This window comes from Mustela nigripes, chromosome 17 (assembly GCF_022355385.1).
Source record: "Mustela nigripes isolate SB6536 chromosome 17, MUSNIG.SB6536, whole genome shotgun sequence".
NCBI lineage: Eukaryota > Metazoa > Chordata > Mammalia > Carnivora > Mustelidae > Mustela > Mustela nigripes.
The window spans coordinates 13,422,141-13,446,276 of record NC_081573.1 but is presented as its reverse complement, the minus strand read 5'-3'; the positions used below and the strand labels follow the sequence as shown (position 1 = coordinate 13,446,276).

The window sequence follows — 24,136 nt, the reverse complement described above, 5'->3', positions numbered from 1 at the left end:
GGTCTCCCTATGGCTCTCCCCTCACCCTCTTTCAGTGTACTCAACCATCAGCCAGAGGGACCCTCTGAGCAATGAAGTCGACTCACACTCCTCTTCTGCTCCAAACCCTGACAGGGCTCCCATCACCCTAAGAGTACAAGTTCCCACAGATTCCCACAGGCCCTATGTGGACCCGGAAGCAGTGCCCGTGCCGAGGTTATGTGCCTAGATCCTCAACTCTAGCTGATTGGACTCGAATCCCAGCTCTGTCATGTGCTAGCTGTGTGACCTTAATTGTGCCTCAGTCTTCCCATCCGTAAAGGGGGGGGGGGGGGTACAAAGGATCTCTATAGCAGGAGCTGGCCAACTGTTTCTATAAAGGGCTAGATAGTAACTATTTGTGACTCTGCATTACAGTTTCTACTCAGCCATGCCCTTGTAGCACCGAAACAGCCCCAGGTGACCACAAAGGAATGAGCATGGTGGCTGTGCTCCAATAAAACTTTATTTTACAGACACAGGCAGCAGGCCAGATTTGGCCTGCGGGTGGTAATTTGCCAACCCCTGCTCTGCTGGGCTGCGGGGAGAATGCGGCGAGCTCCTACAGCCATACCTGGCAGGGGAAGTACCATTACTCTCTGGCCCATGAGCCTTAATCAACTGAGTCAGCTCCCAGTCCCCTTCCCCTGTCCCTCCCTTCCAACCACATTGGCCTTTTCTGTGTCACTCACTCCAACTTCATCCTCATAGCTAGGCTATGCCTAGGTCTTCCTACCGGGAACACTCTTCCCCAGGGCTCCCCCAGACTGCCTTCTTAACTTCCTTCAAGTCCCAGATGCTGCCTCTTCCAAGGAGCCTTCCCTCTTCCCCTAAACCATCTCTCACTCTATCCTGCTTTCCTTTCTTAGCGTCACTTCCCACATCTGTCTCCTCCCCAGAAAGTAGGCTCCTGGTGGGCAGGAACTATTCCCTTAACCTCTCTGGGCTCTGGCTTCCTCAACTTTAAAGTAAGTGTCATCTCAGATGACACTGTATCTCAGAGTTTTGTTACGGTGAGTACATGAGTTAGTCAATATAAGGCATTTGGAACAGGGCACAAAGTGCTCAATAAATAAATCTAGTCTTGCGGGGAGTACTTGGAACTAAAGGAGGTCTCCGCAGGTGTTTGTGGGAGGAAATGAATGGTGGAGAGAGCGAAAGAGGGGGCAGATGCGGTGGGAATCCGGGAACGTTGGCAGTGTTGGGAGGGAGACCCCAGTCAGGGACTCAACGACACGCACAGAGACCCCAGTCCTCTCTCCACCTTTAATGGCTCCCAGGGGGGCCTAGGGAATGGTGTCCTTAAATACAGCCCGGCGCAGCGGGCAGGGGCGGGGCCGGGCCTGCCGGGCGGGCGGGGCCTGTCGTTCGGGGCGGGGCCTCAGCTGCACTTGCAGGAGCGCACAATCATGTTGGACAGCTGCTCCACCTTGGGCTTGCGGCCCACGTAGTACACGATGGGTAGGGGCTCCAGGGCTTGTGGGACGCAGCACGGCGCCGCCGATGCGCCAGGATTGTGCTGGTTGTACAGGGCCAGGACCTGCGGGCGGTTGGGGGGGTCGGGGTCAGGGTCGGGGGTGGGGGGTGTGGGCAGGGTGCCCCCACCCTCGCCCACCTCTCCCGCCTCCCTCTCTCACATCTCGGTCTGTTGTATTCTCAGTATCAGTCTCTTGCCTTGTCTTCATTCTCCATCTCGGTGGCGGTCTGTGGACTCTGGCCTTTTTCTCCGCATACTGACTCTCCCCTCCTCCCGTGCTGCCCAGTCCCTATGTCTCCCTGGGTCTCCCCCTGTGCCCAGTCTCTCTACCAGCTCTGACCCAGTCTTCTCCCATTTCTGCACCGCCCCCTCTGATCTCCCCCTGTCTCTACTTCTCAGCTGGCCCATTCCTCTCTGATTTTACCTGTTCATCTCCCTCCACTCCCTTGGTCCCTTTTCCCCCAGCCCATCCCCCGTCGTCCCCACCCCCACCCCCCACCCCCGCCAGACGCACCTTGCTGTACTGCGTGTCCAGGCTCCAAATGTAGGGGCAGGGCCCCAGGCAGAAATTGGCGTGGTAACCCTTGGGCTCGTGGATCCACTTCCAGCCCAGATCCTTACGGAAGTCAATATAGAGCTGCCGCACGCAGCAGTTCTTCTCCGTGGAGCTGCAGGTGGGAGGGAGGAGGCGGGGTCAGGGGCAGCGGCTGCAAGGGCCAAGGGGGGCAGGTTGCAGGGTGGAGGGCGGGGGACACCCTGGTGGCCCCCAGCACAGTCCCCATCTCAGTGTCCCTTGCATCGCCTGTGACAGTAAAAGCAATAGCTGTGATAGCAACCATAGGCACTAACACCGATAAAGCACTCCAGCTAGTCAAGCCCTGTGCTAAGGACATCACAGTAAACCTTATCTCATGCAAGAAGCCAAATGACCATCCACATGCACTAAGTTCTATGTGTGCACCACATGTTTGTTTAGCCTCTACCCTGTGCTTGGCTGGGATGTACTAGGGACTCAGTATGAATGACACAGACAAAAATCTCTGCCTTCTGGGGCCACATGCTAGAGATTGTCGTGTTGCTCCTCGACTCCGAACATGGCTCAAACATCACTAGGGGCAAATGCCCAACTCCTCACCAGGAACCCCAAGATGCTGCCTGGCCAGCTGATTGCAACTTCCTCCCCACTATCCCTGACTCCAGCCACACTAGCATCCTCCCTGTTCCTCAAACACACTCCTGTCCCAGGACTTTTGCACTTGGTCTTCCCTCTTCCTGACTTGCTATTCTCACAGATACCCACTCTGGCTCGGTCCTTCACTTCATTTAAATGTATGCTCAGGGGCACCTGGGTGGCTCCGTGGGTTAAAGCCTCTGCTTTCGGCTCGGGTCATGGTCCCAGGGTCCTGGGATCGAGCCCTGCATCGGGCTCTCTGCTCGGCGGGGAGCCTGCTTCCCTTCCTCTCTCTGCCTGCCTCTCTGCCTACTTATGATCTGTCAAATAAATAAATAAAATCTTTAAAAAAATAAATAAATAAATAAATAAATAAATGTATGCTCAGATGTCCTTCAGGCAGGGGCCTTACCTCCTAGGACACTGGCTGACATGCAGCAAGTGCTCAATTGATACCCAAAACACCTATCCAAATGATCACGAATTCCACTCAGTGTAATAATAATTACATTTCAGGGCGCCTGGGTGGCTCAGTGGTTAAGCCGCTGCCTTCGGCTCGGGTCATGATCTCAAGGTCCTGGGATCGAGTCCCGCATCGGGCTCTCTGCTCAGCAGGGAGCCTGCTTCCTCCTCTCTCTCTCTCTGCCTGCCTCTCTGCCTACTTGTGATTTCTCTCTGTCAAATAAATAAATAAAATCTTTAAAAAAAAAATAAAAAAAAAATAAAAAAATAATAATTACATTTCAGTTATGCAGGAAAATATGGCAATGTCTATATTTGAAGTGGGGCAAATTTTTTAAAAACAGATTTTATTTTTAAGTAATCTCCACCCAACGTGGGGCCCAAACTCATAACCCCGAGATCAAGAGTCGCACGCTGTCCTGGCTGAGCAGCCAAGGTGTGCCAAGTGGGAGAAATCTTAATACTTGTTGAAGCTGGGTGAGAATTCATGGGGCTTCTTTATACTATATCTTTGTTGCTTTTGTCCACATTTCAAATTTTCCATAATAGAAGAAAATTTTAACCAGAATAGGAAGAATAGTCTCCAATATCTAGTTTTTTGTTTTTTTTTTTTTCCCTCTCCTCTTCCTCTGATTTATTTTCCTTCTTAAAACTTATTGCCACATGGGGTGCCTGGCTGGTTCAGTCAGGAGAGCATACAACTCATGATCTTGGGGTTGTGAGTTCAAGCCCCCACTGGGTCTAGAGATTAAAATAAATATATGTTTATATGTATGTGTATGTTAGGTTTTTAAAAAGCACATTGGAGAGTAGTGATGTATAATACTGTACAGCTCTGGGTTCATAATCTCTGTCCCAGGCTCAGAAAGCAAAAGCCAACCCTTCCTAGCTGGGGGCCCAGGCTCCTGCTTATCTGGAAGGAACTGGGACATTTTATGTGCTGGCTTCTGGGGCCATGTCTGAGCTGGGCAAGGACCTTGGCTAAAATGCTTGATTCATCTGCAGCCGAGAACGCTTTATATTCCAGGTTCATAACCTATGAAAGAAACACTAGGCAAAGCTACAAGGACGGTATGATCCAAATTCTGTTTTTGTGTGAAAGGACTGGAAGGAACTATATTCAAATATTGACTTTTTTATATGTGGTGATTGATGGGTGAAACCTTTCTGTATTTTCCAAATTTTTTTTTTTAATTTTCCAAATTCTTGACAGTGGGTGAGTTTTACTTTTCGAATAAGGAAGGGAGGGAAGAAGGAAGGAAGGAAAAGACAGGAGGAGAGAGAGGGAGGGAGGAAGAAGTCTCCAGCATTCTCTCCACATCCCCCCCGCCAGAGGATTCTACAATTTGGGCAAAATAAAAAATATATGGAAGGATGGCTGGATGGCTCAGATGGTTAAGCATCTGCCTTCGGTTCGGGTCATGTTCCCAGAGTCCTGGGATTGAGCCTGCTTCTCCCTGTCCCTCTGTCTGCCACTCCCCCTGCTTGTGCTCTCTCTCTCTCTCCCTCTCTCTCTGCCAAATAGATAAGTAAAATCTGTTTAAAAAAATATAGGGTTATGTGTAAGTGTTTCAAAGGCTGTCTCTAGAAGGAGACACAAAGACAATAAAGCCAGCTGCCTCGTCCTCAGAGAGGGACGGGGGTCAGAGCTGGAGGGTCTCGGAGTATTCTATCTGGGTTTGGTCCACATGCAGGTATTTACCTAGTCAGAAATTAATCAACAGGGATGCCTGGGTGGCTCAGTGGGTTAAAGCCTCTGCCTTCGGCTCAGGTCATGATCCCAGGGTCCTGGGATGGAGCCCCACACCGGGCTCTCTGCTCAGCAGGAAGCCTGCTTCCCTTGTCTCTCTCTGCTTGCCTCTCTGCCTACTTGTGATCTCTGTCTGTCAAATAAATAAATAAAATCTTTACCAAAAAAAAAAAAAAAAGAAATTAATCAACAGGGAACGAGTTCATCTCAAAACACTGGGAAGCAGGCCTTATTACTATTCCCATTGGAAGGGTGAAGAAACTGAAGCACAGCGGGTAAGTGATGGAGCTTGGGGCCTGCTTCCCAGCCAGCTCTGCACCACCCAGGAGCCTGAGCACGGCCATGTCAGCTCAGACAGAGCAGGAAGAGGAGATGATACAGCATTTCGCTGAGGCAAGACAAATCCTCTCCAAAAGCCACAGAACCCTGAGAAGGGAGCCAGGAATCTGAAATCCCTATGAGTTCAGCCCAGTTCCTCCCCAGTCTGGTGGGGCCTCAGTTTCCCCATCTGTCCAAAGACCCAGGGGATGTTGGAGCAAATAAGGTGTTGTTAAGGGCCAAGGAGGCATCATGAAGTCCTTGTGTGGGTTCAGCGAGAGGCCTGAGCTCCTGAAACCACGGGCACATGTGTGTGCATTTATAGACTTATTTCTGGGCAGACTGCCTGGCTTTCCACTTTTCGAGGGGGTCCTAAACTCACAAAAGGGAAAGAACCCCTGTCCAGAATAATTTTTCACTTCTGGTTCAACTCTGACCAAAGGTTCTGAGGTCCTAAGATTTGAATAGTCTGTGACTCTTAACACCCACCTGGGACGTTCTCCACATGCGGTCCCCACAGCAGCAGATGGAGCATCTGTGAACTTGTGCAAAATGCAAATCCCCCCCCCCCAACCAACCTACTGAGTCTGAAACAGGGTTGGCTTGGGGTGGGGAACAGCAGGCCATATTTAACAAGCCTGCAGATGATTCAGGCACTATGTAACCCATGTGTTCAGTAAGAGTTGAACTCTCACTGAACACAGAAAGCTTTTAAGTGCAATCTATGCTCAGTGTGGGTTTGAACCCACAACCCGGAGATCAAGAGTCACATGCTCTACTGACTGGGCCAGCCAGGTGCCCCTCTTGCTAACCTCCTGCAGATTCCCTCTGCCGTCCAGTCAGGGCCTGAGAAGTAAAAGAAACCCACTTGGGGCCCCAGGACAGGCCAAAGGGCCTCACATCGACCTTGGATGCTGGGGAAGCATTCAGGGAGGCTAGCTTCCGCAATCCCACATCATGGCCAAGTTCACTGCATCTCTGCCCCCTCTCACTTCCTCTCCCCCACTGGATGATTTCATAGCCCATGCCATCCACCATGACATCTCTTCCACAGAAGTCTCCACACATATCTCCAAGAAACTCAGGACTATTTTAAAACATCACCACAATACCACATAAGAAAGATTCACGATGATTCCCTCATATCAAGTGTGTAGTCAGAGTTCATACTTCCCTGACTGTCTCACAAATGTCTTTTGTTTTTACTCCTCTGCATTAGGATCCAAATAAGTTCTACCCATTGCAATTGGTTGATCTACCTCTTCAAATTCTTTTAGAAATCTACAGAATCATCTCTCTCCTTCCCCCTGCTCTGCCTTGTGTTTGCTGAAGAAAGCGGGTCAGGTTTCCCACCTTCTAACTGTGGCTGATTTGCAAGCGCATGGTATGGTTTAAACTGTTTTCCTATCCCTGGGTTTCTGGAAAATTGGCAGTTGGATCCACCATCTCGATCAGTTACACATTCAGTTTTTTTGCCCAGCTTCCTAGGTGACACTGTGTCCCTCCCTACAGAGCCTCACATGGCTGGCTGCCTCCCTTCATAAGATTATTAATGTTAGTAGCACTCAATTCGTGCATTCATTCACAGGGTTCCTGGGTTGACTCTCCAGCAGGGAAACGACGTAAAAAGAAAGAGCAGATGTACCATCAGAATATTAAGCAGGGGAGGGACAAGGTCAGGTTATCATTCTAACTCTGCAACATCCAACTCTGAATGTCCACATTCTAAGGAATTCAACTTTTTGACTTTCTTAGACTGTAGTACTTGAGCATCTCAAGGTTCTCACACTCCACTGGCATTTCCAACTTGCTGGGATTGCTACATTCCTGCTTTCTGGGGTCCTGCCATTCATGGGTTCCACCATTTCGATATAGCATCAAAGCATCCCACAATCCGGAGCCCATCACTCAAGAGGTCCAAGCTGCCACTTCCTAAGATCCCAGCCTTGCCAGATTCTACCATGCCAACACTGAGCCACAACACTCTAGGATCCACTCTGGCTTTCTCCAACCCCAACATCTGTGGATGCTGGTATTTTAACACAGGCTTCCCCCATCGTGATCCCAATATTCAAGGACTCCAGTCTGCCATGGCATAAGGAATCCAATATGCACCTTCCTCCAATTCTGAATTCCCAAATTCTAGGAACCCAACATTCCTGGAGCCCAGCGTTCTCAGATGTCATTCACACGGAATCCTAGTGTCCTAGACTCAACCTTCTAGATCCGCAACCTGCCACCACTGAATTCCCACACGCTCGTGTCCCTCATTTCAACAGCCTGATTCCAGCACACCATCAAGAAGACAAAGTGACCTCAACATTCTAGGGGTCCCAGGGCACCCATCCCAGCATTCGAGCACTACCAGTGCTTGCTTGTCTTTTGAGCCTCCCAGGTGGGAGGAGAGGCCAGGCCACACGTAGCCAAGTGCCCAACAGAGAGCACCTGGTCAGTAGCCAACCATCATGTCCCCCAGCCTAGGAGCCCCTGGCTCCTAGAGAGATGATTCTGTGGATTTCTAAAACAATTTGAAGAGGTAGATCAACCAATTGCAATGGGTAGGCAGAAAGGTCACCTGAAGCAGTAGTTGGTGTCCAGGGCCCTGCGGTGCCGGGAGGTGTGTAGGTGTTGGGCCCTCTCCAGTGGTGTGGCCATGAGGAGTAGGAAGGGCCGGTTCATGCCATGAATGGTGGCCAGGTCACCTCGGCGGCTGGAACTGAGCCCTGCTTTGGTTTGGAGGGGTGGGGGTTGGGGGAAGCAGAAACACACACTCTCAGATGGATGAACCGCAGCAGGGGGCGGGGGAGGAGACGCACGCACGTATGCACGCACACACACACTCCGGGCCAGGGAGATGGGCCTCACCGTTGATGTCCACTTGGAGTGTGTTATCTTTGCTGTCACAGGAACAGTGGGCACTGAGGCGAAAGCCCTCTACTTCCTCTGTGGGAGTGGAGAGAGGGAAGGCAGTGTGAGGTATGGCTCACCCTGAAGCTGCAGGGGGCTGGAGCAACGCTGGTTGATGAGGGTGGGGGCTCCTGCCTGCCTTCCTCTTCCCCGTCTACCCTCTCCCTGCATCCTCTTGCTTCCTCCTCCTCCTCTTTCAGGCCTCAGCTCAGTGGTCACCTCCTCCAAGAGGCTCTCCAGGACACAGGCCCCTCCCCTACAGTGACATCACTTTATTTTCTCCATAGTGCTTACCCTCCCTGACATTTGTGTTTGGCTGTTTATCTCCCCCATTGTTCCCTCAGTGGAAAGCAGGATACAAGGGGCAGGGATGCCTGTTTTCTCCTTCCCCGCTGGGCCTAGCCCACAGTCATAAAAACATCTACTGAGGGGCCCTGTTCTAAACACTCTGTGAGCATGGGAGCATTATATCCTTCAACCCTCACCAAAGCTCCCCATTTTGCAGACATGGAGGCTGAGCCCCACGGAGGGGAGAGGACTTGCCCCAAGTGGGAAAATGTAGGGCTGAAAGGCAAACCCACAGGACTGCTGTGGGAAAAAGTTTTCTTGAATGAATGGGTGATTTTCTAAGCTCCTCCTGGGTGCTCGGCCCCACGCTGGGTGTTCTAGATTCGGCAGTGACTGAGGCTGGCCTTTGTCCAGCTGCACAGGACATTACTCCCAGCTCCCACCTGCTCTTGAACCCCCATCTTTCAACACCTGGCCGAACCACCACTTATCCCACAAGTCTCAACACTATCACTTTCCCCCAGGAAGCCCTCCCAGAGCCCTCAGATGGGTCCAGGTGCCTGAGCACCTCCCGGCCCCCACACTACTCCTTCCAGTTATCACTGCCTTCTCCGGCTTTGGCAAGGCTTTCTAGATGTCTGGCAATGACTGTGGGCCCCTCGAGGGCAGGATCGAGAAGTGGTCTTAGTTGCCACTGTGTCCCCAGCATCAAGAGGGAGATTAGGAAAAGGGACGTGGGCACCATGGACTCCAATGGGCAGGACCGACACAGTCCTCTGACCAGTCCTCTTACAGACAGATCAGATGTGTCAGGCACTCCCTGGACTCAGGGACTGCCTCGAACGCTCTTGCCCCTCCTTCTTTCCCTGGCTGATTCCACTCATCCCTCAAATATCAGCTCCGGGGACGCCTGGGTGGCTCAGTGGGTTAAGCCACTGTCTTCAGCTCGGGTCATGATCCCAGGGTTCTGGGATCGAGCCCCAAATCAGGCTCTCTGCTCAGCAGGGAGCCTGCTTCCTCCTCTCTCTCTGCCTGCCTCTCTGCCTGCTTGTCATCTCTCTCTGTCAAATAAATAAATAAAATCTTTAAAAAAAAAAAATATCAGCTCCAATGTCCCCTCCTCCAGGAAGCCCTCCTTGACCCGAGGCTGAGTCAGATATCTCTTCTGGGCTCCCCAGGCCAGCCCTACCCAGTTTTCAGGTCTTTCTTCCCTTCTCCCACCCCAACAATGGACCAAGGGCTCTGGGAGGGTAAGGATGGGGCTCTTTGGGTCACTGCTGCATCCCCAGCATCCCCCAGCGTTAGGCAGGTGGTCAGAAAATGGATTAAGGGGGAATCACTCAGGTTTTTGAGGGTCTGGGAGGAAGGCCAGGTCTTGGCTCTCTGGCACTAACATGGGGCAGCAGCTGGTAGGCAATGAGATGGCTCCCATTACAAAATGGGGTGGGGCAAAGAAGCCGTCCTCACCTCCATGGCTCAGCCACTGCCGTACGACTCCAGTGACATCAAAGGACAGCCATTCTGGTGTGTCGCTGGGCGCCAGCAGCCGGTTGCTGAGGTAGCGCCAGGAATCGTTACTGTATTTCTAGGAGATGATGAACGTGGGGGGAGGATGACAGTGAGTAGATAGTTCTCCGCACCCCCCAAATGCACTGACTGTACCCCCACTCCTTCTGCTCCGCCAAACAGGCCTCCAGAGAGTCCCTCAGATGGTCCCCTCTCAGACAGCCACACTGTGGGGCCCTGCAGGAACCACCACCTGCAGAGCAGACCTGGGAGGAGAATGGGGAGACCCTGGGGCCAGGGAGGGCGCAAGGCACTTGGATGGCTCAGCCTCTGCCCTCAGCCCAGGCCTGAGTTCTCTCACTGGTGAAATGCCAGGCCCCCTTCAACTTGTACAACCCACCACGCTAAGATCATCCGAAGACCCTGAGGTCCACAGAGCAAGCTACAATTCTGCAAAGCTGATGCCCTGACTTCTGAGAGGCTGCAACTTTCTAGGGGCTTCTGTTAGAAGTCATTCCAGAACTTCAGTGCTCGGGAGCACCCCTAGAATTACAAACTCAATGAGCCTGAGAAGTCCGAGGACACCGAACTCCTACATGCCCAGGAGTCTGACACACCCCAAACCCAGATGCTGCTGACGCCTCCCAGACCCTCTGGGGGGATCCTCTGGCAGCGGGGCAGAACACTCCAGGCTCTGGCTTTACAAAGCCGGATTCTCCAGACTCCAAGAAGTTTTGACAATACACCACATTCCTTTGTTATAAGAGTCTACTGCCCACTGTTAAACCTCATGTTCCATAAGACGTGGATTCTAGATCATGTAACTTTCTGGAGACTCCAGCCCTTCCAGGGGCCCCAATCTTCCCAGAGACTCGAAATCTTCTAAAACAGAGCTATTCAAGGGAACTTTCTCTGACGATGGAAATATTCTTTATCTGTGGCATCCAAAATAGCAGCCGCTAACCACATGTGACTATGGAGTACTTGAAATATGGCCAGTGAGCCTGACGAATTGAATTTTTTTCTTTTATTTCATTTTAGTCAACTTAAATGGCCATGTGTGGCTAGTGGCTACCCTATTGGACAGAACCGGCCCAGAGCCTGCGACCTTTCAAACTCCCAGCCTTCTGGGTGTTTAATACCCTAGAGATGCTAGGAATCTGCGAGTTTCCAAGAGCCCTACGATTCCACTGGGCGTGTGCCTTGGTTCTCCGAAAGTTTGTCTCTGTGGACCTGGCAGCCACTAGCCACCCGGACGCCCACCTTGGCCCCAGCGCGCAGGCGCGGTCTGGCCCCACTGCCCCGCACCTGGTACAGCTCCACGTGCTGCTCCGCTTTTAACTTGAGCCTCAGCAGGCGCAACTCTGCCCGGGAAAGCAGGACCGGCTCCGGCACCGCTTCTCGGAGCTCCGATGTGTTGAAGAGCATATATATGCTGTGCGGGCTTTTCTTGATTTTGTCATAGATTCCTAGGCAGGAGGAGCAGAGGTGGGGGGATAGGGATGTCAGGGGTTTGGCGAGGAGCCGGCAGGCACACCCCAAGTCTAAGAGCTCTCCAGAGCTGACAACCGTGGCTGGGAACCCGACTGTGACACTTTTGGGCTGTGGGGCTTGGGCAAATGGCTTGCCCTCTCTGGGTTTGTCTCCTTACTCTGTAAAACGGGGCCTGACCCCTTCTCACCCATCGTGGGTAAAGTGTCCCCTCAGTATGTGGCAGTAGGGGGCCCCTGTGCTTGCTCAGTCCTCCTCTACTTGGAGCCTCAGGTGCAAATTAGGATCAAGAGCATTTGGAACAAGCTCTGTGATTTTGGGCAAGTCCCATTCCTTCCCGGAGCCTCACTTCCCTGCTATTGTTTAGGAACCAGCAACCACATGGAACACCCTAACTCCCAACCAGGCTCTCCTCATGGAAGGCTGTGTAACTTTGGGCCAGAGAATTGCACCCTCTGAGCCAGACCCTTATCTGCAGAACGCCTGACCACAGGGTTATCATGTGAGGTAAGTGAGACAGCACAGTTAAGGCATGCAGCAGAGTCCGCTTGTTGGGGGGGGGGGGGGCATGCATATGTTAAAGAGCACTCACTATTTGCCAGGTGCTATTCACAACCCTTCACAAGGGTTAAGATGTTTAAACCTCACAACCACTCCATGAGGAAAAGACAATTATTATACCATTTTGGAGCTGGGAAGCAGGTCATTTGTCCCAGGCTGACAGAAGTAGGGAGCTACAGAGCTGGGATTCAAATTTGAGCGGTCTGGTCCCAAAAACTGCGCTCTTAACCCTGGGCTATGCTGCCTCCCTGCTATTTTGACATTATTATTACTATTATTATTATTATTAATTCCTTCCTCTCTTCTCTCCCTCCCTCAGCTGGTTAGATAACACAAAGTTCATTCTAGGTAGGAATGACTTTGGGCAGGGAGGAAGAAAGTTAGAAAGAGTGTTTTGTAGTCTCAGAAAAGTCTAGGATGAGTAGGCAGGCTGTGACCTTCTGGATGGACTGGGGCACATGCTTTAGGCCCCTGCAGTAGGGGTGCAGAAATGGTGGAGACAGGATCTGATGAGAAAGGGCAGAGGAAGCTCCTTCCATGGGCCCCTGCCTCTACTCCTCCCTATTCTAGCTAGGCCAGCCCCTGTCCTCCAGGAAGAAGCCCTATCTTGACCCAAGGGTTACTCAGCAAACCCCAAAGGAAGGGTAGTGCAGGAGCATTGAAGGGGATGGGGGGGGCAGATAGGGAGGAAGAAGAAAGGAGGGGCAGGACTGGTCAGAAAGAGAGATGGAGAGACTGCAGAGATGGAGACAGGAGGAGCAGGGCGTGGAGGAAAGAGGGAGAAAGAGGAAGGAAACAGAAACGGGGAGACCCATGCATGGGGATGTGGGAGAGGTGGAAGGCAGAGATGGGGTAGACACACACGGGAAGAGGAACATAGGGTTTGGGGGCGAGATGGAGGCTGACTGGGAGGGGAGACGAGGATGGAAGGTGCGGTGTTCAAGAAATCTCCACAAGGGGGGCGAAGCGACCACGGAAAAGGTGAGGCCGAGGGGTGGGTGGGGAGAGGCGTCATCCAGCTGAAGCTGCCAACTAGGCGCGCGCAAGGCCCGGGGACCCACAGGTGCACCACCCAAGACCGAAAGGGCAAACCGAGCGGACCCCGCGTGGGCGCCCAAGGGGGGTCGGTGGGCGGACCCAGCGGCAGCCCCGCCCCGAGCTGAAGAGGGCGAGAGGCGCCACTGCCGCGAGGGCGGGGACCCGACCTGCCCCGTCTCGCCCCAGGCTCCGCGCGCCATCCCCGCCCCCCCGGGCACGGGAAGGAAAGGGAAGGGAGGGCGAGGCGGCCGGACGCTGGGGTTTCCCCAGCCTCTGCGAGAGGAACTGGGACTCTGGAGTCCAGACTCTTCCCCCTTCAACTCTGCAGGGTCCTCCTCCCCGCGCTTCCGAAAGGACAGGCTCCTCCCTTCGCGCGTGGCACCCACGTGGGGCTCCCTTACGCTTACCCCGACCCAGTCAGTTTTCTCACCCCGATCTTGCAGAGTCGCACCCACCCTTGGGTTGACTAGGGCTTGACTCCTCACTCAGCCCACTTCCTTCCCTCCCGCGACATGGGGGGCTCGCTGCTCCCGGGACGGCACTGTTTATAGCTCTCTATACTCCCTATCGGTCCCCCTTTTCTCGTGCTTGTCTCCCCCCTCTCTAAACCCCTTCTAAAACCCAGTACTCTAGATGTTTTGGGGGTTCGCTTCCCCCGCTGAGCCTGTCCTGTCACGTCCCTATGTCAAATACTTGGGGCACCTCGCGCATATCCCCGGCGTCCCCGAAGGGTCTCCGCTGCTCTACCGTTCTCACCTCCCCCCACCCCACGACCTCGGGTCCACTTATTCCCCGCATTCATCAGCCCCCTGCCGCCTCTCTGCGGGCCCTCCCCCAACCCCGCCTGTTCGCGCAAGCTGCAAGCGGCGCCACACTCCACTTTCCCGGCACCTTCGGGATTCGCTTCACTTAGTTTTTCTGTTCTTGAATTTTCTCGCCTCGTGACCCCTGAGCTCTGGGTCAGCTTTCTCCACTGCCTCTCCTTTCTCAAATGTTGGGCTCTTCGCTTCTCCCAAAGCGGGCTCCCTCCCTGTAGCCCTCACCCCACGAGCCCCCACACTCTAGTGCGGGGTAGAGAGGGAAGTCTTTCTACCCTTCCACCCCCCAATCGCTTCTACCCCTTAGGGGACTGCCTCCACGATCCCGCATGTTCCCATGATCTCTTCTAGAAGCGGTCCCCTTCGCTCACTATCTCCTCGTCTTCAAGGCCGGATACCTGGGAGCTAGAGAGCTCAGTCCTATCCTCTTTGAGACCCCCCGCCCGCGTTCCCGGCAACCCCGGGGGTCCTCTTCCTCTAGCCAGTTTCCTTTGCCAGTAATTTCCTCCCCCGTGACCCCTGCACTCCGGCGCCCCCTGGGGGCTCCCCTCCAGGGTCCCCGGCCCCTCTGAGCTCACTGTTGGTGGTTTCCACCATTAGCACGCGGGTGACCTCCTTGGCGTAGTAGTCCGCCTCAGGCTCGGGCTCCGGCTCGGCGCTCTCCCCGGCCACCCGGTCGCGAGTACTGTTGTACAGGGCCAGCACAGCCTCGGGCAGCGGACCGGGCGGAACCTCCCCCTGGCTTGGGGGGCTGGCGAGTCGCAGCTTGGACAGGATCTGGCCGCGGATGGCCTCGATGCGCTTCCGCTTCACCAGTTCCATGTCGATGGTCTTGCAGGTGGACAGTCCCGCAGCCGGTCGGCCAGGCGTCAGCACTAGTAGCCACAGCAGTGGCAGCAGCAGGGGCAGCAGCCGCAGCCCGGAGGGCGGCATGGGGGAGGCAGCGCCCCCGGCACTGCCGAGAGCGTGAGCCGGGCTGGGGTGGGAAAAGGAAGGCCCCGCCCCTACAGGGGCTGGAGGGTCTCCCGAAGAAAGGTAGGAGGGTCGGGGTGGGGTGGGGGGCTTGATGCCCTCAGAGAGAACGGAGCGGAGGTGGAGGGGAGGCTCTGATGGGTGGTTTCTCGGTATCCCAAGGAAAAAACCGAGATGGGCGAGATCTGGTACCAGAGGTGGGTGGTCTTGAGGAGGGGAGTTGAGGCAGGTCTGAGAGATATCCCGTCTCCCGGATCCCGGAGGAGAAGGGTCCGTGGATGCGCGGGGGCTCAGGAGAGAGGCTGGGGGTGGGGCGCGGCGTGCAGGGGGGTGCGCCCTAGGTCTGGGGTCAAGTCTTCGCGGGAGTCCGGGCTGGCGGCTCCTGAGGGCTGGTCCGGAATGGGGGAGCCTGGGGAACGACGTGGAGGGGGCAGGGGGGAGCAAGCGTCCGAGGCGTTGGTGGGGGCGGTCTGGGGTCCCCGAGTCCTGCCTCCTGGCAGGGCAGCGCCGCGCCAATCGGTCCCCGCGCCTCTGGCTCCCAGCGGCAGCGGAAAAGTCTCAAAACTTTTTTTCCTCTTCTCCCAACCAGCTCGTCCCTCCTCCCGCTCCTCCTCCCCCTCCTCCCCGCAGTGGCGGCGGCGGCGGCGGCGGGGGCGGCGGCGGCTCGTCTCAGACTCTGGGGCCTCGGGCTGCTCCTCGGCGGCTCCTTTCTCCGCTCCCGGCCGAGGCCAGCCCGCGGGCGGCTCCGAGCCGGGGGGGTGCCCCGGAGGGGGCGTCCCCCCTGCCCCCGGCCGGGGGCCTCGCTGTCTCACGGATCCGCGGCGGGAGGAGGGGGTGGGACGGCCCGGGGCGCGAAGGGCGGCGGCGGCGGCGGCAGCGGCGGGGACCGGCTGGAACGGCGGGGGGTTTTGAAGCCGCCCCGGCCCCACCCAGGAAGCGCGCGGGGCGGGGGCGGCCCCCAAGGGGAGGACATGGGGGGGCCGGGCCACCGTCCTCATCTCGCGTGGGCGGGCTCCGAGGGGGGTCCCTTAAGCCCCGGGGGGAGGGGGCGGGCACCCCGGCTCCGCCCCGCGAACGGGGTGCTGCCTCCTGGCGGCGGAGGGCGACCAAAGCGGGCAGATTGGTTGCGTGTGGCTCTGAGGGCTACGCGGGTCACGGAGAGAATGAAAACCTGGCAGGGAGGGCTCACTCAGAGGTTGGGGACACCGGGTCGGGGGGATCAGAGGGCAGGATACCAGCGGACAGAGAGCGGGAAGCTGAGGAAGAGGGCCAGCCAGAAGATGGGGTCCCAGTGGGGAGAGGGGCACAAGAGAGAGAAGCCCCAAGGAGAGGGGCACCCAGAGTGGGGAGGGGGCAGAGGATGAGGGAAGTGGGTGTGTCAGGAGGTGAAGGCCTGAAGGAGGATGTCAGTGGGAAGATAGAGCACAGGACATCTGACCGATGAAGGAAGTCAGAAAAGCACCCACACCTGTAAGAACTGCTCTCCTTTATTGAGCACTTCCATGGGCAAAACAGCCTTTCTTCACCCAGCACCCTGAGACCCCATAAGCTTACTGCCCCCCTTTTACAGATGGGGAAACTGGACCTGAAGGGGCAGCCATGGGGCCTGAGGTGCTCACCAAGACAGAAGCCATGCCAGCTGTTGGCTGGGGTCAGATCCGACAGTGTCCAGAGCCCGCGCTTCTGGGCACTGGGCCATCCCGGCCCTGGGCAGGTCAGCAAGGGTGGGGGTACCAGCCTGTCCTTGGAGGCACCATCAGCACTCCACGCCGTAGCGGTCGAAGTGGCGCAGCAGCAGTCCCAGCTCCAGGCGCACGATGCCACCCGCCGCTGTGTGCAGGCGGTAGCGGTCAGCCCCGCTGTAGATGGCGTCCCCGTGCAGCAGCTGAGGGCCGCCACCCACGAAGGCCCGCGCCAGCTGCTCCCTCCAGCTGCCCAGGGGCCGCCATGTGGGGCAGTCCAGCTGGTGGGTGCCTGGACTGCTGGGCACGTGGCAAAAGCCATAGCCTGCAAGCTGACAGCGGCCGAAGCTGTCCTGCGACCACACCTGGAGATGGAGCCGGGGCCAGCCTGCAGGATGGGGGCGGTGGGGCGGAAAGGAGCGATGGTGTAGATGGTCTCCCTGGCCCTGATCCCCACCTCCTTGATCTCCACAGGTCCAGCCCCCTTCCCACTGGCTGTCTGCACCAGCCTTCTCTCTGGGAGCCCATTCACAAGGCAGCCAAAGGGATCCTTCTGAATCTGTGTTCTTCCCCTGCTAAAAACCCTTTTGTGGCTCCCCAGTGCCCTCAGCATAAGTCCAACCTCAACATTCTGAATCTGGCCTCAGCTGACATCCTCTCTGTAGCCTCCTCTTCTGTGTCCCCCAATCAGGGCAGTGCAGTCCCCAGCTGAGCACTTTGGGCCTAGCCCTGGACACCTCCCTCTTCCTTCACCATGTCCCACTCTGTGTGCTCTGGGCCCAGGACCAGCCTTCTTTCACCTTCCATCTGGGGGTTGGAAGCATTGTTCTCCCACTTCCCTGGGTTTCTCAATATCCTTAGAACATGAGGTTCAGCTCATCAACCTGGTAGGCAAAGCCCTTGGAGATCTGGCCCCATTTCACCCTCCTTCCTGTGCCTCTCTGGGCTAGGCCCTATTCTGGAAGCTGGGGACACAGTGGTGAACAGAGCAGACAAAAATTCCTGACATCCTAGACAACGAATGTAGTAAATAAGCAAATTATAGGGTATGTCAGATGGTGATCACCGCTCTGGAGAAAAATAAAGCTGTGTATGGTGGGGGTAGGGACGCAGTTTTAGAAAGGGGTGAGCAAGGGAAGCTTCACTGAGAAGGTGACATGTGGGCGAATGCCTAAAGGAGGGAAGGGAGTGGGCCAAGTAGATGGATATCTAGAGAAGAACGCCCCAGGAGAAGGAATAGCCAGTGCAAAGGCCCTGAGGTGGGAGCTGTCTGATGGGGGCAGCATGGCTGGAGCGGTCTGAGAGAGGGAGAGGAGAGGCGGGGGCACACCAGATTGAGCAGGGCCTTAAGAATTCACAATAAGGCTTTGGCTTTTACCCTCAGTAAGATGGGGACCATAGAGGGTTCTGCATAAAGAAGGAATGGGACCCAACTTGGGTGTTCATAGAGAGACCCATTCTGGGGGCAGGATGGGAGCACAGAGAAGAGGTGGCTATCATTGTCCAAGAGAGAGGTAAGAGGTGAGGCTGGGAAGACTAGGGGGCCCAGGGAGAGAAGTGGAGGGATTTAGGATACATTTCAAAGGTAAAACCAAAGGATTTCCCGATGGGCAGAATGGGGGTTGAGGAAAGAGGAGGCAAGAATGGGGCCCCCACTAGAGGAAGTGGGGTCTGTAGAGCTGGAGGACAGGCTACCTGTCTCATACTCCAGTCCGTCCCCCACAGACAGCCAGAAGAATCTTTTAAAATTGAGATCTGACTCGTGAGTCACGTGTTGTGGCTCCCTGGTGCCTTCAGGACATGGCCTCAGCCCTATGGCCTGTCTCCTGTACCCTGCCACCTCACCCCTGGCCCTCCTGTCTACCCCTGATCCTCCAAATGCCCCCGGCTCAATCTCCCCTTTGGGCCTTTCACACACAGCTCTCTGCCCACTTCTACCCCTCCAACTTATCAGCTCCTACTAGCCCTTTATGGCAAAGCTCAAATATCCCCTCTTCCAGGAAGCTCTCCCTCAACTCCCTGGCAGTCAGGCATCTCCTCTGGGGCTTCCCTACCCTCTAGGATCCGCACCCCCCCCACCCCAGACCTGCCCACTCTGGGCTGCCCTGTCCAGGGACAGCTCTGTCTCTCCCAAGGAGATGGTGAACCACGTGAGGACAGGGCTGGGGGTGTGTGTGTGCTGTCTCAATCACCAACATTTCCCCCTCATCACCCAACACAGGTGGGGCACAGGGCAGACACTCAGTCAATATTATTTATATTGTTGAAATACATGTCATGTTTACCTGGGCTATTTCCTAGAATCCACTCCTCTCCAGTGATCTAAATTTTCCACAAGAAAAGGTTTTCTGATACCCTTCCTCCCCCGCATACTCATTTCCCCTGCGAGCAGCTGAGCAGAGACTGCAAAACAGAAGGGTTGCAGGCCCTGCCTCTCTCCCTCCCAGCCCCCTCCCAGCCTCCTACTGATTGAAGACTCCTGTTTGTCTCTTTGAAAGCCACCTCCCTTCTCTCCCTGGTCCCCACCTTCCCCCCTCTCCCCCTGCAGCCCTGGCCTCTGGCCTAGTCCTACATACTCCAGAGCCAGCCTGCAGAGGCCCCAGCTGAGCCTCTCCAGGGCCAGGTCTGGCCAGGGAAGGGACCCAAAGGGCCTAGGGAACAGGGATGGGGCTTGGTGTGCCCAGGTGCAGCAGCTAGCCCCCCTCCCCTCAGTTTGCTCCAGGGCTCATGCTGGGAACCCACCTTGGAGGCCTTTGGTGGCGAAGTGCAGGTCGATGGGGTGGGACCAGTAGGCCATGTCCCCTACTTGGGGTGTGTCCACCTGCGTTTGGCCCTCCCTCACACCTGACAGGAGCTTCCATGCCGCTCCTGCAGGGAGGGGTGGGAAGCAGACATCAGGAAGGGGAGGCCACTGGGGCTGGGGACCCTGGCTCTCCCTGGCAGTGGGGAGATCTGGGGTTACAAAGTATGGACTCGAGAGCCAAATGTCTGGGTTCAGATTCTGGTACTATTTTGTCCCGCCTGTGCAACCTTGGGCGAGTTACCTGTCTCCGCCTTGGTCTCCCCTTCTGTAAAATGGGTGCATAAGAACACATCCCTCTTGTGAAAAGATTGAATGAGCCAATATACAGAACGCCCTTGGGACAGGGAGTGCTGGTTAAGTGCTGGATAGCATTTTGTGGCTCTTCTCAGCCCATGTTAGGCCTCGTCCGAGGACTAAGATGAGGCCGAGGGTGTCCTTCAAGAGCTCAAGCACATGGTGAAAGGTATATAATAATAGCAATAGACGGGGGCTGATAATAACAGTGACAGAGAGCCAGATGCTGTGCTCCTGGTTTAGCCATGAATTCATTTCATCTGCCCTCTGGGATTTTTATTCCCCCCTCCTCCCCACTTTAGACTCCCTTCAGGATCCTTACAAGGCCCTGCATGGCCTGGCCTGGCCTGTGCCCCAGTCCTCAACTCACCTCCCACCACTCTCTCCATCCCACACCACCCTGGAGCCTCACTGGCCCGATTTCTACTCCCCTCCTCAGAGCCTTTGCACTGGCTTTGGCCTCTGCCCAGAAAGCTCTGCTCCTGGATGTGCCCGTGCCTGGTTTTTTCTCATCCTTCAGGGATGAGCTCAAGTGTGCTGCCTCTCACAGATGGGTGCTCCCTCATCCTCTTATCTGAACGCTAGTCCCTGGCATGTCATCTCTCCTTTCTTCCTGTAGTGACCACTGTCAGTGATCCCTGTGCTCATTTCCTTACCTGCTTTTTAAAAAATTTCTGTCCCTCTACTTGGGAGCCCCAGGAGACCACGCCTCTTACACACTGCTGAGTCCCCAAGACCTCAAACTTTGATCTCAGTACACAAAAGGTGCTCAATAAATGTTTGCTGGACAAGTAAGTGCTCATAGGATGTGGGTGCTAATATAATCCCCATTTTACAGATAAAGAAACGGACTCTGAGAAGGGAAGTCACTTGGCCATTTATTCCATTAACATTTACTGAACACCTGCTGTGTGCCAAGCACAGTTGCCCACGCTGGGCACAGCAGGAACATGGCTGACTACTGTCCCACGGTGGCACTGGACTCAAACTGTGCTCTCTGACTACAGTGCCCAAGCCCTTGATCTGGCTGCTCCTGAGCTCTCTGTTGGAATAACTGTTCCCCTACCAAGGGGCCCCTGAACTACTAACAGTCATGTTAGTTACTGCTCCCTCCTGGGCCAGGTAAGGAAAGTACCAGGCCCTGAGTCAGGCTCTTCACGTACAAGATTTGTCAGTACCCCTCTGAAAGACAAATATTCCCACTTTACAGATGAGAAAAAATGAGACTCCAAGAGGGGACAGCACCCGGCCAGGGTCTCAGAGCAGGTGAGTGGTAGGGTCCAGATTGGAAACTAAGTTTGACTAGAGCCTGCCTCTTATCAGACCACCCTCCCCCTTCCCCAGAGATCTCAGCCTCCATCCTACCCTCCACTGAAATCGCAAAGGACTCAGGATCTCCAGAGATGACAGATGTGAGCGTTTTCTCTCTGTGGGACAGCACACGCAAGGCTTCACTAATGAACCCCATCTAGTTCCTACAAGCCAGGCAAACATTGCACCAGGCCCTCTTCTCAGTGCTGTTGATACTCATTTAGTCCTCAAGACAAGCCCATGAACCAAGCACTGTTATTATTCCCATTGTGCAGACAGGGAAATCAAGGCAAAGATGAGGGCCAGAGGCCACATAACTAATGTGGTTTTGAACACAGGCAGTCTGCTCTTAACCTCAACATTCTGCTGCCTCTTAGTTGCTGTTAGCTTCATTTTTAGACAAGGAAACACAAAGGTCAAGTCCAAAAGCCATCAATCACTAGGTGAGAAAGTTAGTATTTGAGCCCAGAGCTGGTGGCCTATGGTCCTACCCGTTACACTGGTTGCTATGCTGCCTCTGATGGGGAAACATGAAAATTGGGGTCTCTGCAGTCCCTCCCAGTCTGTGTGGATGAACATGGATGACTGATCGGAAGGGGTTCCTCCATTCTCATAGAGAATTAAAAATACAGGAGGGTGGCCTCTCCTCTGTAAATCTGGGATGGAAACGCATTTCACAGTCAGAACTCAATAAAGCAAAGAATGAAGATAGGGGAGGGACCCTGGGCACCACTAAATTCAGTGGGGTTAGGCTGGCTAGTGTTTTGAGGATTGGGAATATTTGTGGGGGGAGGTGTCTAACCCCATATCTTTGGGGACTGTGTTCAGAGAGGAGCCAGAGTACTCAGAGAGATGGGATGGGAAGAACAATGCCCGATTCACATTGTCAGAGTGTGGCCATGACTGGGGGCCCTGGGAGCCAATGGAAGATGAGGATCAGGAACTAGGCCAGGGGGTGAAAGAAGGAGGGTAGAAACTCTGGTCTGGGGGTATGGGTGGGGAAATGAACCAGGCCCCGGAATACCTGTGTGGACGCCCCACTTGCAGAAGAGGCTACTTTCCGAGAAACCGGTGGCCCCCATGATCTGCCCGATCACGTGCACCTCAGCCATGGCCCTAAGGGAAAAATGTAATCAGAGCCCTAGGAAGTCAGTGTACTGTTACCTCCAACTTGACAGATGGGGAAAGTGAGGCCTACCAAGTCAAGGGGCAGTACTAGCATTCCCAGCTAGTTTCGTCAAACTACTGAGGTTGCAGTCTTAAACGCGATCCTGACCGCCTCCCCATGAGAGCCCCGGAAAAATAAGTGGGGAGAGGTGAGAGCTGGGTGAGGAGCTGTTGACTAACCACCCACCACGAAAACGTCTTCTTTCTGCTCAGCTCGGAGGAAAACCCCGCCCCAAGGCTCCGTGGCCCCACCCACAAGCATAAAGCTCCGCCTCTTCGCGTCCGACCGCCGAGTGGCAACGAGCGCATGCGTCTTCAGTCCAGGGCGGCTTTAGCCCCGCCTCTAAACCCGCGCATGCGTTACTCCTACCTCAGAGCACCTAACGGTTAGGTGGGGCGAAGAGGTAGCGGGGATTGCAGTTCATGGGCCTGACCTGTCCCTGTCTCCACGGACGCCGACTTCCTAGGCTCGGCTCGCGCGTCTCCCAGGATCTTCCTGGCAGCGAGAGACCCGAGGCGCGGACCCTTCCGAGGCTGCGCCCGCCTTCGAGCGCCCAGGTTGTTGCTGGGGAAACAGCAACCTCCTCTCCTACTCTGGCACCCGCCCTGCCATCCGCTAATTGGCCCTAGCGGCTGGCGGGGGCGGGGCCAATATGTGATGGACGTTTTCTCTCCCCTCTCCATTTTGGGAAAAGCGTCTTTCCCAGCCAGACTCGTGGTTCCGCCATTTGGGGCGTGGTCGGGCAGCTGCCATCTTGAGTGTGGCTGAAGAAATTTGCGCGCCAACTGTTCTCCAGGACGCCTTTCTCACAAAATACGCGGAGCCCTCCACGCTGCGAGCCTCCTGAAACTCTCTTCCACCCGGGACCACAAATCAGAGATTTGAGCCAGGACCAAGGGAGAAGCTCCCTATGGTCACTGCGTGCATCCCGAGGTCTTATCATGAGAAAAAAACCCTTCCTCCTTCAGAGAGAGTCAAGTTTGGGAGGGGGTTTTCCTTCCTTTTTTCAGTTTCCCGTGGCTCCTCAAGTGATGATAAATGCAACTTCCTTCTCCTTACTGCCCAGTTCACTATTAGTACGATTCTGAGCGTGGGGAAAGGGGTATGAGAAATGAGGAACTGAGGCCCCTTTATCTGAAGAAAATCTGGTTGTTGAAGGCTGGGCCCTGCCAGTAACTTGTCCTGTGACCCTGCAGGGCATCTCTGTAATGGGTGCAAGTAGCAACTGACTCAGGCGCTGCCTGTGATTTCTTGAGCACTGCGCCTTCCCCACCTTCTAAAACCACTTAAACGCTAGTCTGTTTTTTCCACATTTTCCTATTTTTTTAGCAAAGTAGGAAAAAAATGTTCAAAATTACAAAGAGGGGACATTTAAATAGGATAGTATTTATATAAATAATTCAATAGGATTACATTTCACTGAGAGATCTATTTGTAAGCTACCATTTAGCGAGTATTTTTTTGTGCCAGACCCCGTAAACTGATCGTTTTTGCATGATTTTGTTTAATCCTCAGACATCCCACAGAGTGGTTAATTTTATCAGCTTTCTTTGAGATGAAGAAATTAGGGCAAAATCATTTACTTTAAACCAAATTAACTATAGTTTTGTCTAACTCTATCCCTAAACCTTGTATACTTTTCTTTTTCTTTTTCTTTTTTAAGATTTTATTTATTTGACAGATAGAGATCACAAGGGGGGGGGGTGGAAGCAGGCTCCCCGCTGAGCAGAGAGCCTGATATTGGGCTCCACCCCAGGACCCTGAGACCATGACCTGAGCTGAAGGCAGAGGCTTAACCTACTGAGCCACCCAGGCACTCCCTTGTATAATTTTTTAAAAATATTTTATTTATCTGACAGCGAAAGAGAGACAAGCATAAGTAGGGGGAGCAGCAGACAGGGCGAGAAGCAGGTTCCCCATTGAACAAGGTTCCCATTGTAGAACTCAATCCCAGGACCCTGAGATCATGACGGAGCTAAAGGCAAGATGCTTAACCGACTGGGCCACCCAGGTGTCCCTAAACCATACGTTCTTAACCTCTCTGCTGTCCTTCCTTTCTTGGATGTATGTCTTTCAGTATTTAAAGGAATATGGAGGTTGT

General features: G+C 54.6%; 2 protein-coding genes across 3 annotated transcripts; both read right to left on the bottom strand.

Moving 5' to 3' along the window:
* Positions 1 to 462: 462 nt before the first annotated feature.
* Positions 463 to 14,747, bottom strand: TGFB1 (transforming growth factor beta 1). Of its 2 annotated transcripts, none has more exons than XM_059381840.1 (7): positions 14,384 to 14,747; positions 11,206 to 11,366; positions 9,859 to 9,976; positions 8,062 to 8,139; positions 7,772 to 7,922; positions 2,010 to 2,163; positions 463 to 1,558 (listed from the first exon to the last, which is right to left on the bottom strand). In XM_059381840.1, the coding sequence occupies exons 1-7, from the start codon at positions 14,736 to 14,738 to the stop codon at positions 1,400 to 1,402; spliced, it is 1,176 nt and encodes a 391-aa protein (XP_059237823.1). In that variant the 5' UTR covers positions 14,739 to 14,747; the 3' UTR covers positions 463 to 1,399. The 2 variants fall into 2 exon arrangements, with proteins under 2 accessions (XP_059237823.1, XP_059237824.1); XM_059381841.1 differs by having other exon boundaries at positions 7,772 to 7,919.
* Positions 14,748 to 16,248: 1,501 nt separating this feature from the next.
* B9D2 (B9 domain containing 2) lies at positions 16,249 to 22,641 on the bottom strand. The gene is made up of 4 exons (XM_059381843.1): positions 22,469 to 22,641; positions 21,892 to 21,983; positions 19,202 to 19,327; positions 16,249 to 16,847 (listed from the first exon to the last, which is right to left on the bottom strand). The coding sequence occupies exons 2-4, from the start codon at positions 21,977 to 21,979 to the stop codon at positions 16,534 to 16,536; spliced, it is 528 nt and encodes a 175-aa protein (XP_059237826.1). The 5' UTR covers positions 21,980 to 21,983; positions 22,469 to 22,641; the 3' UTR covers positions 16,249 to 16,533.
* Between the last annotated feature and the right edge of the window lie 1,495 nt (positions 22,642 to 24,136).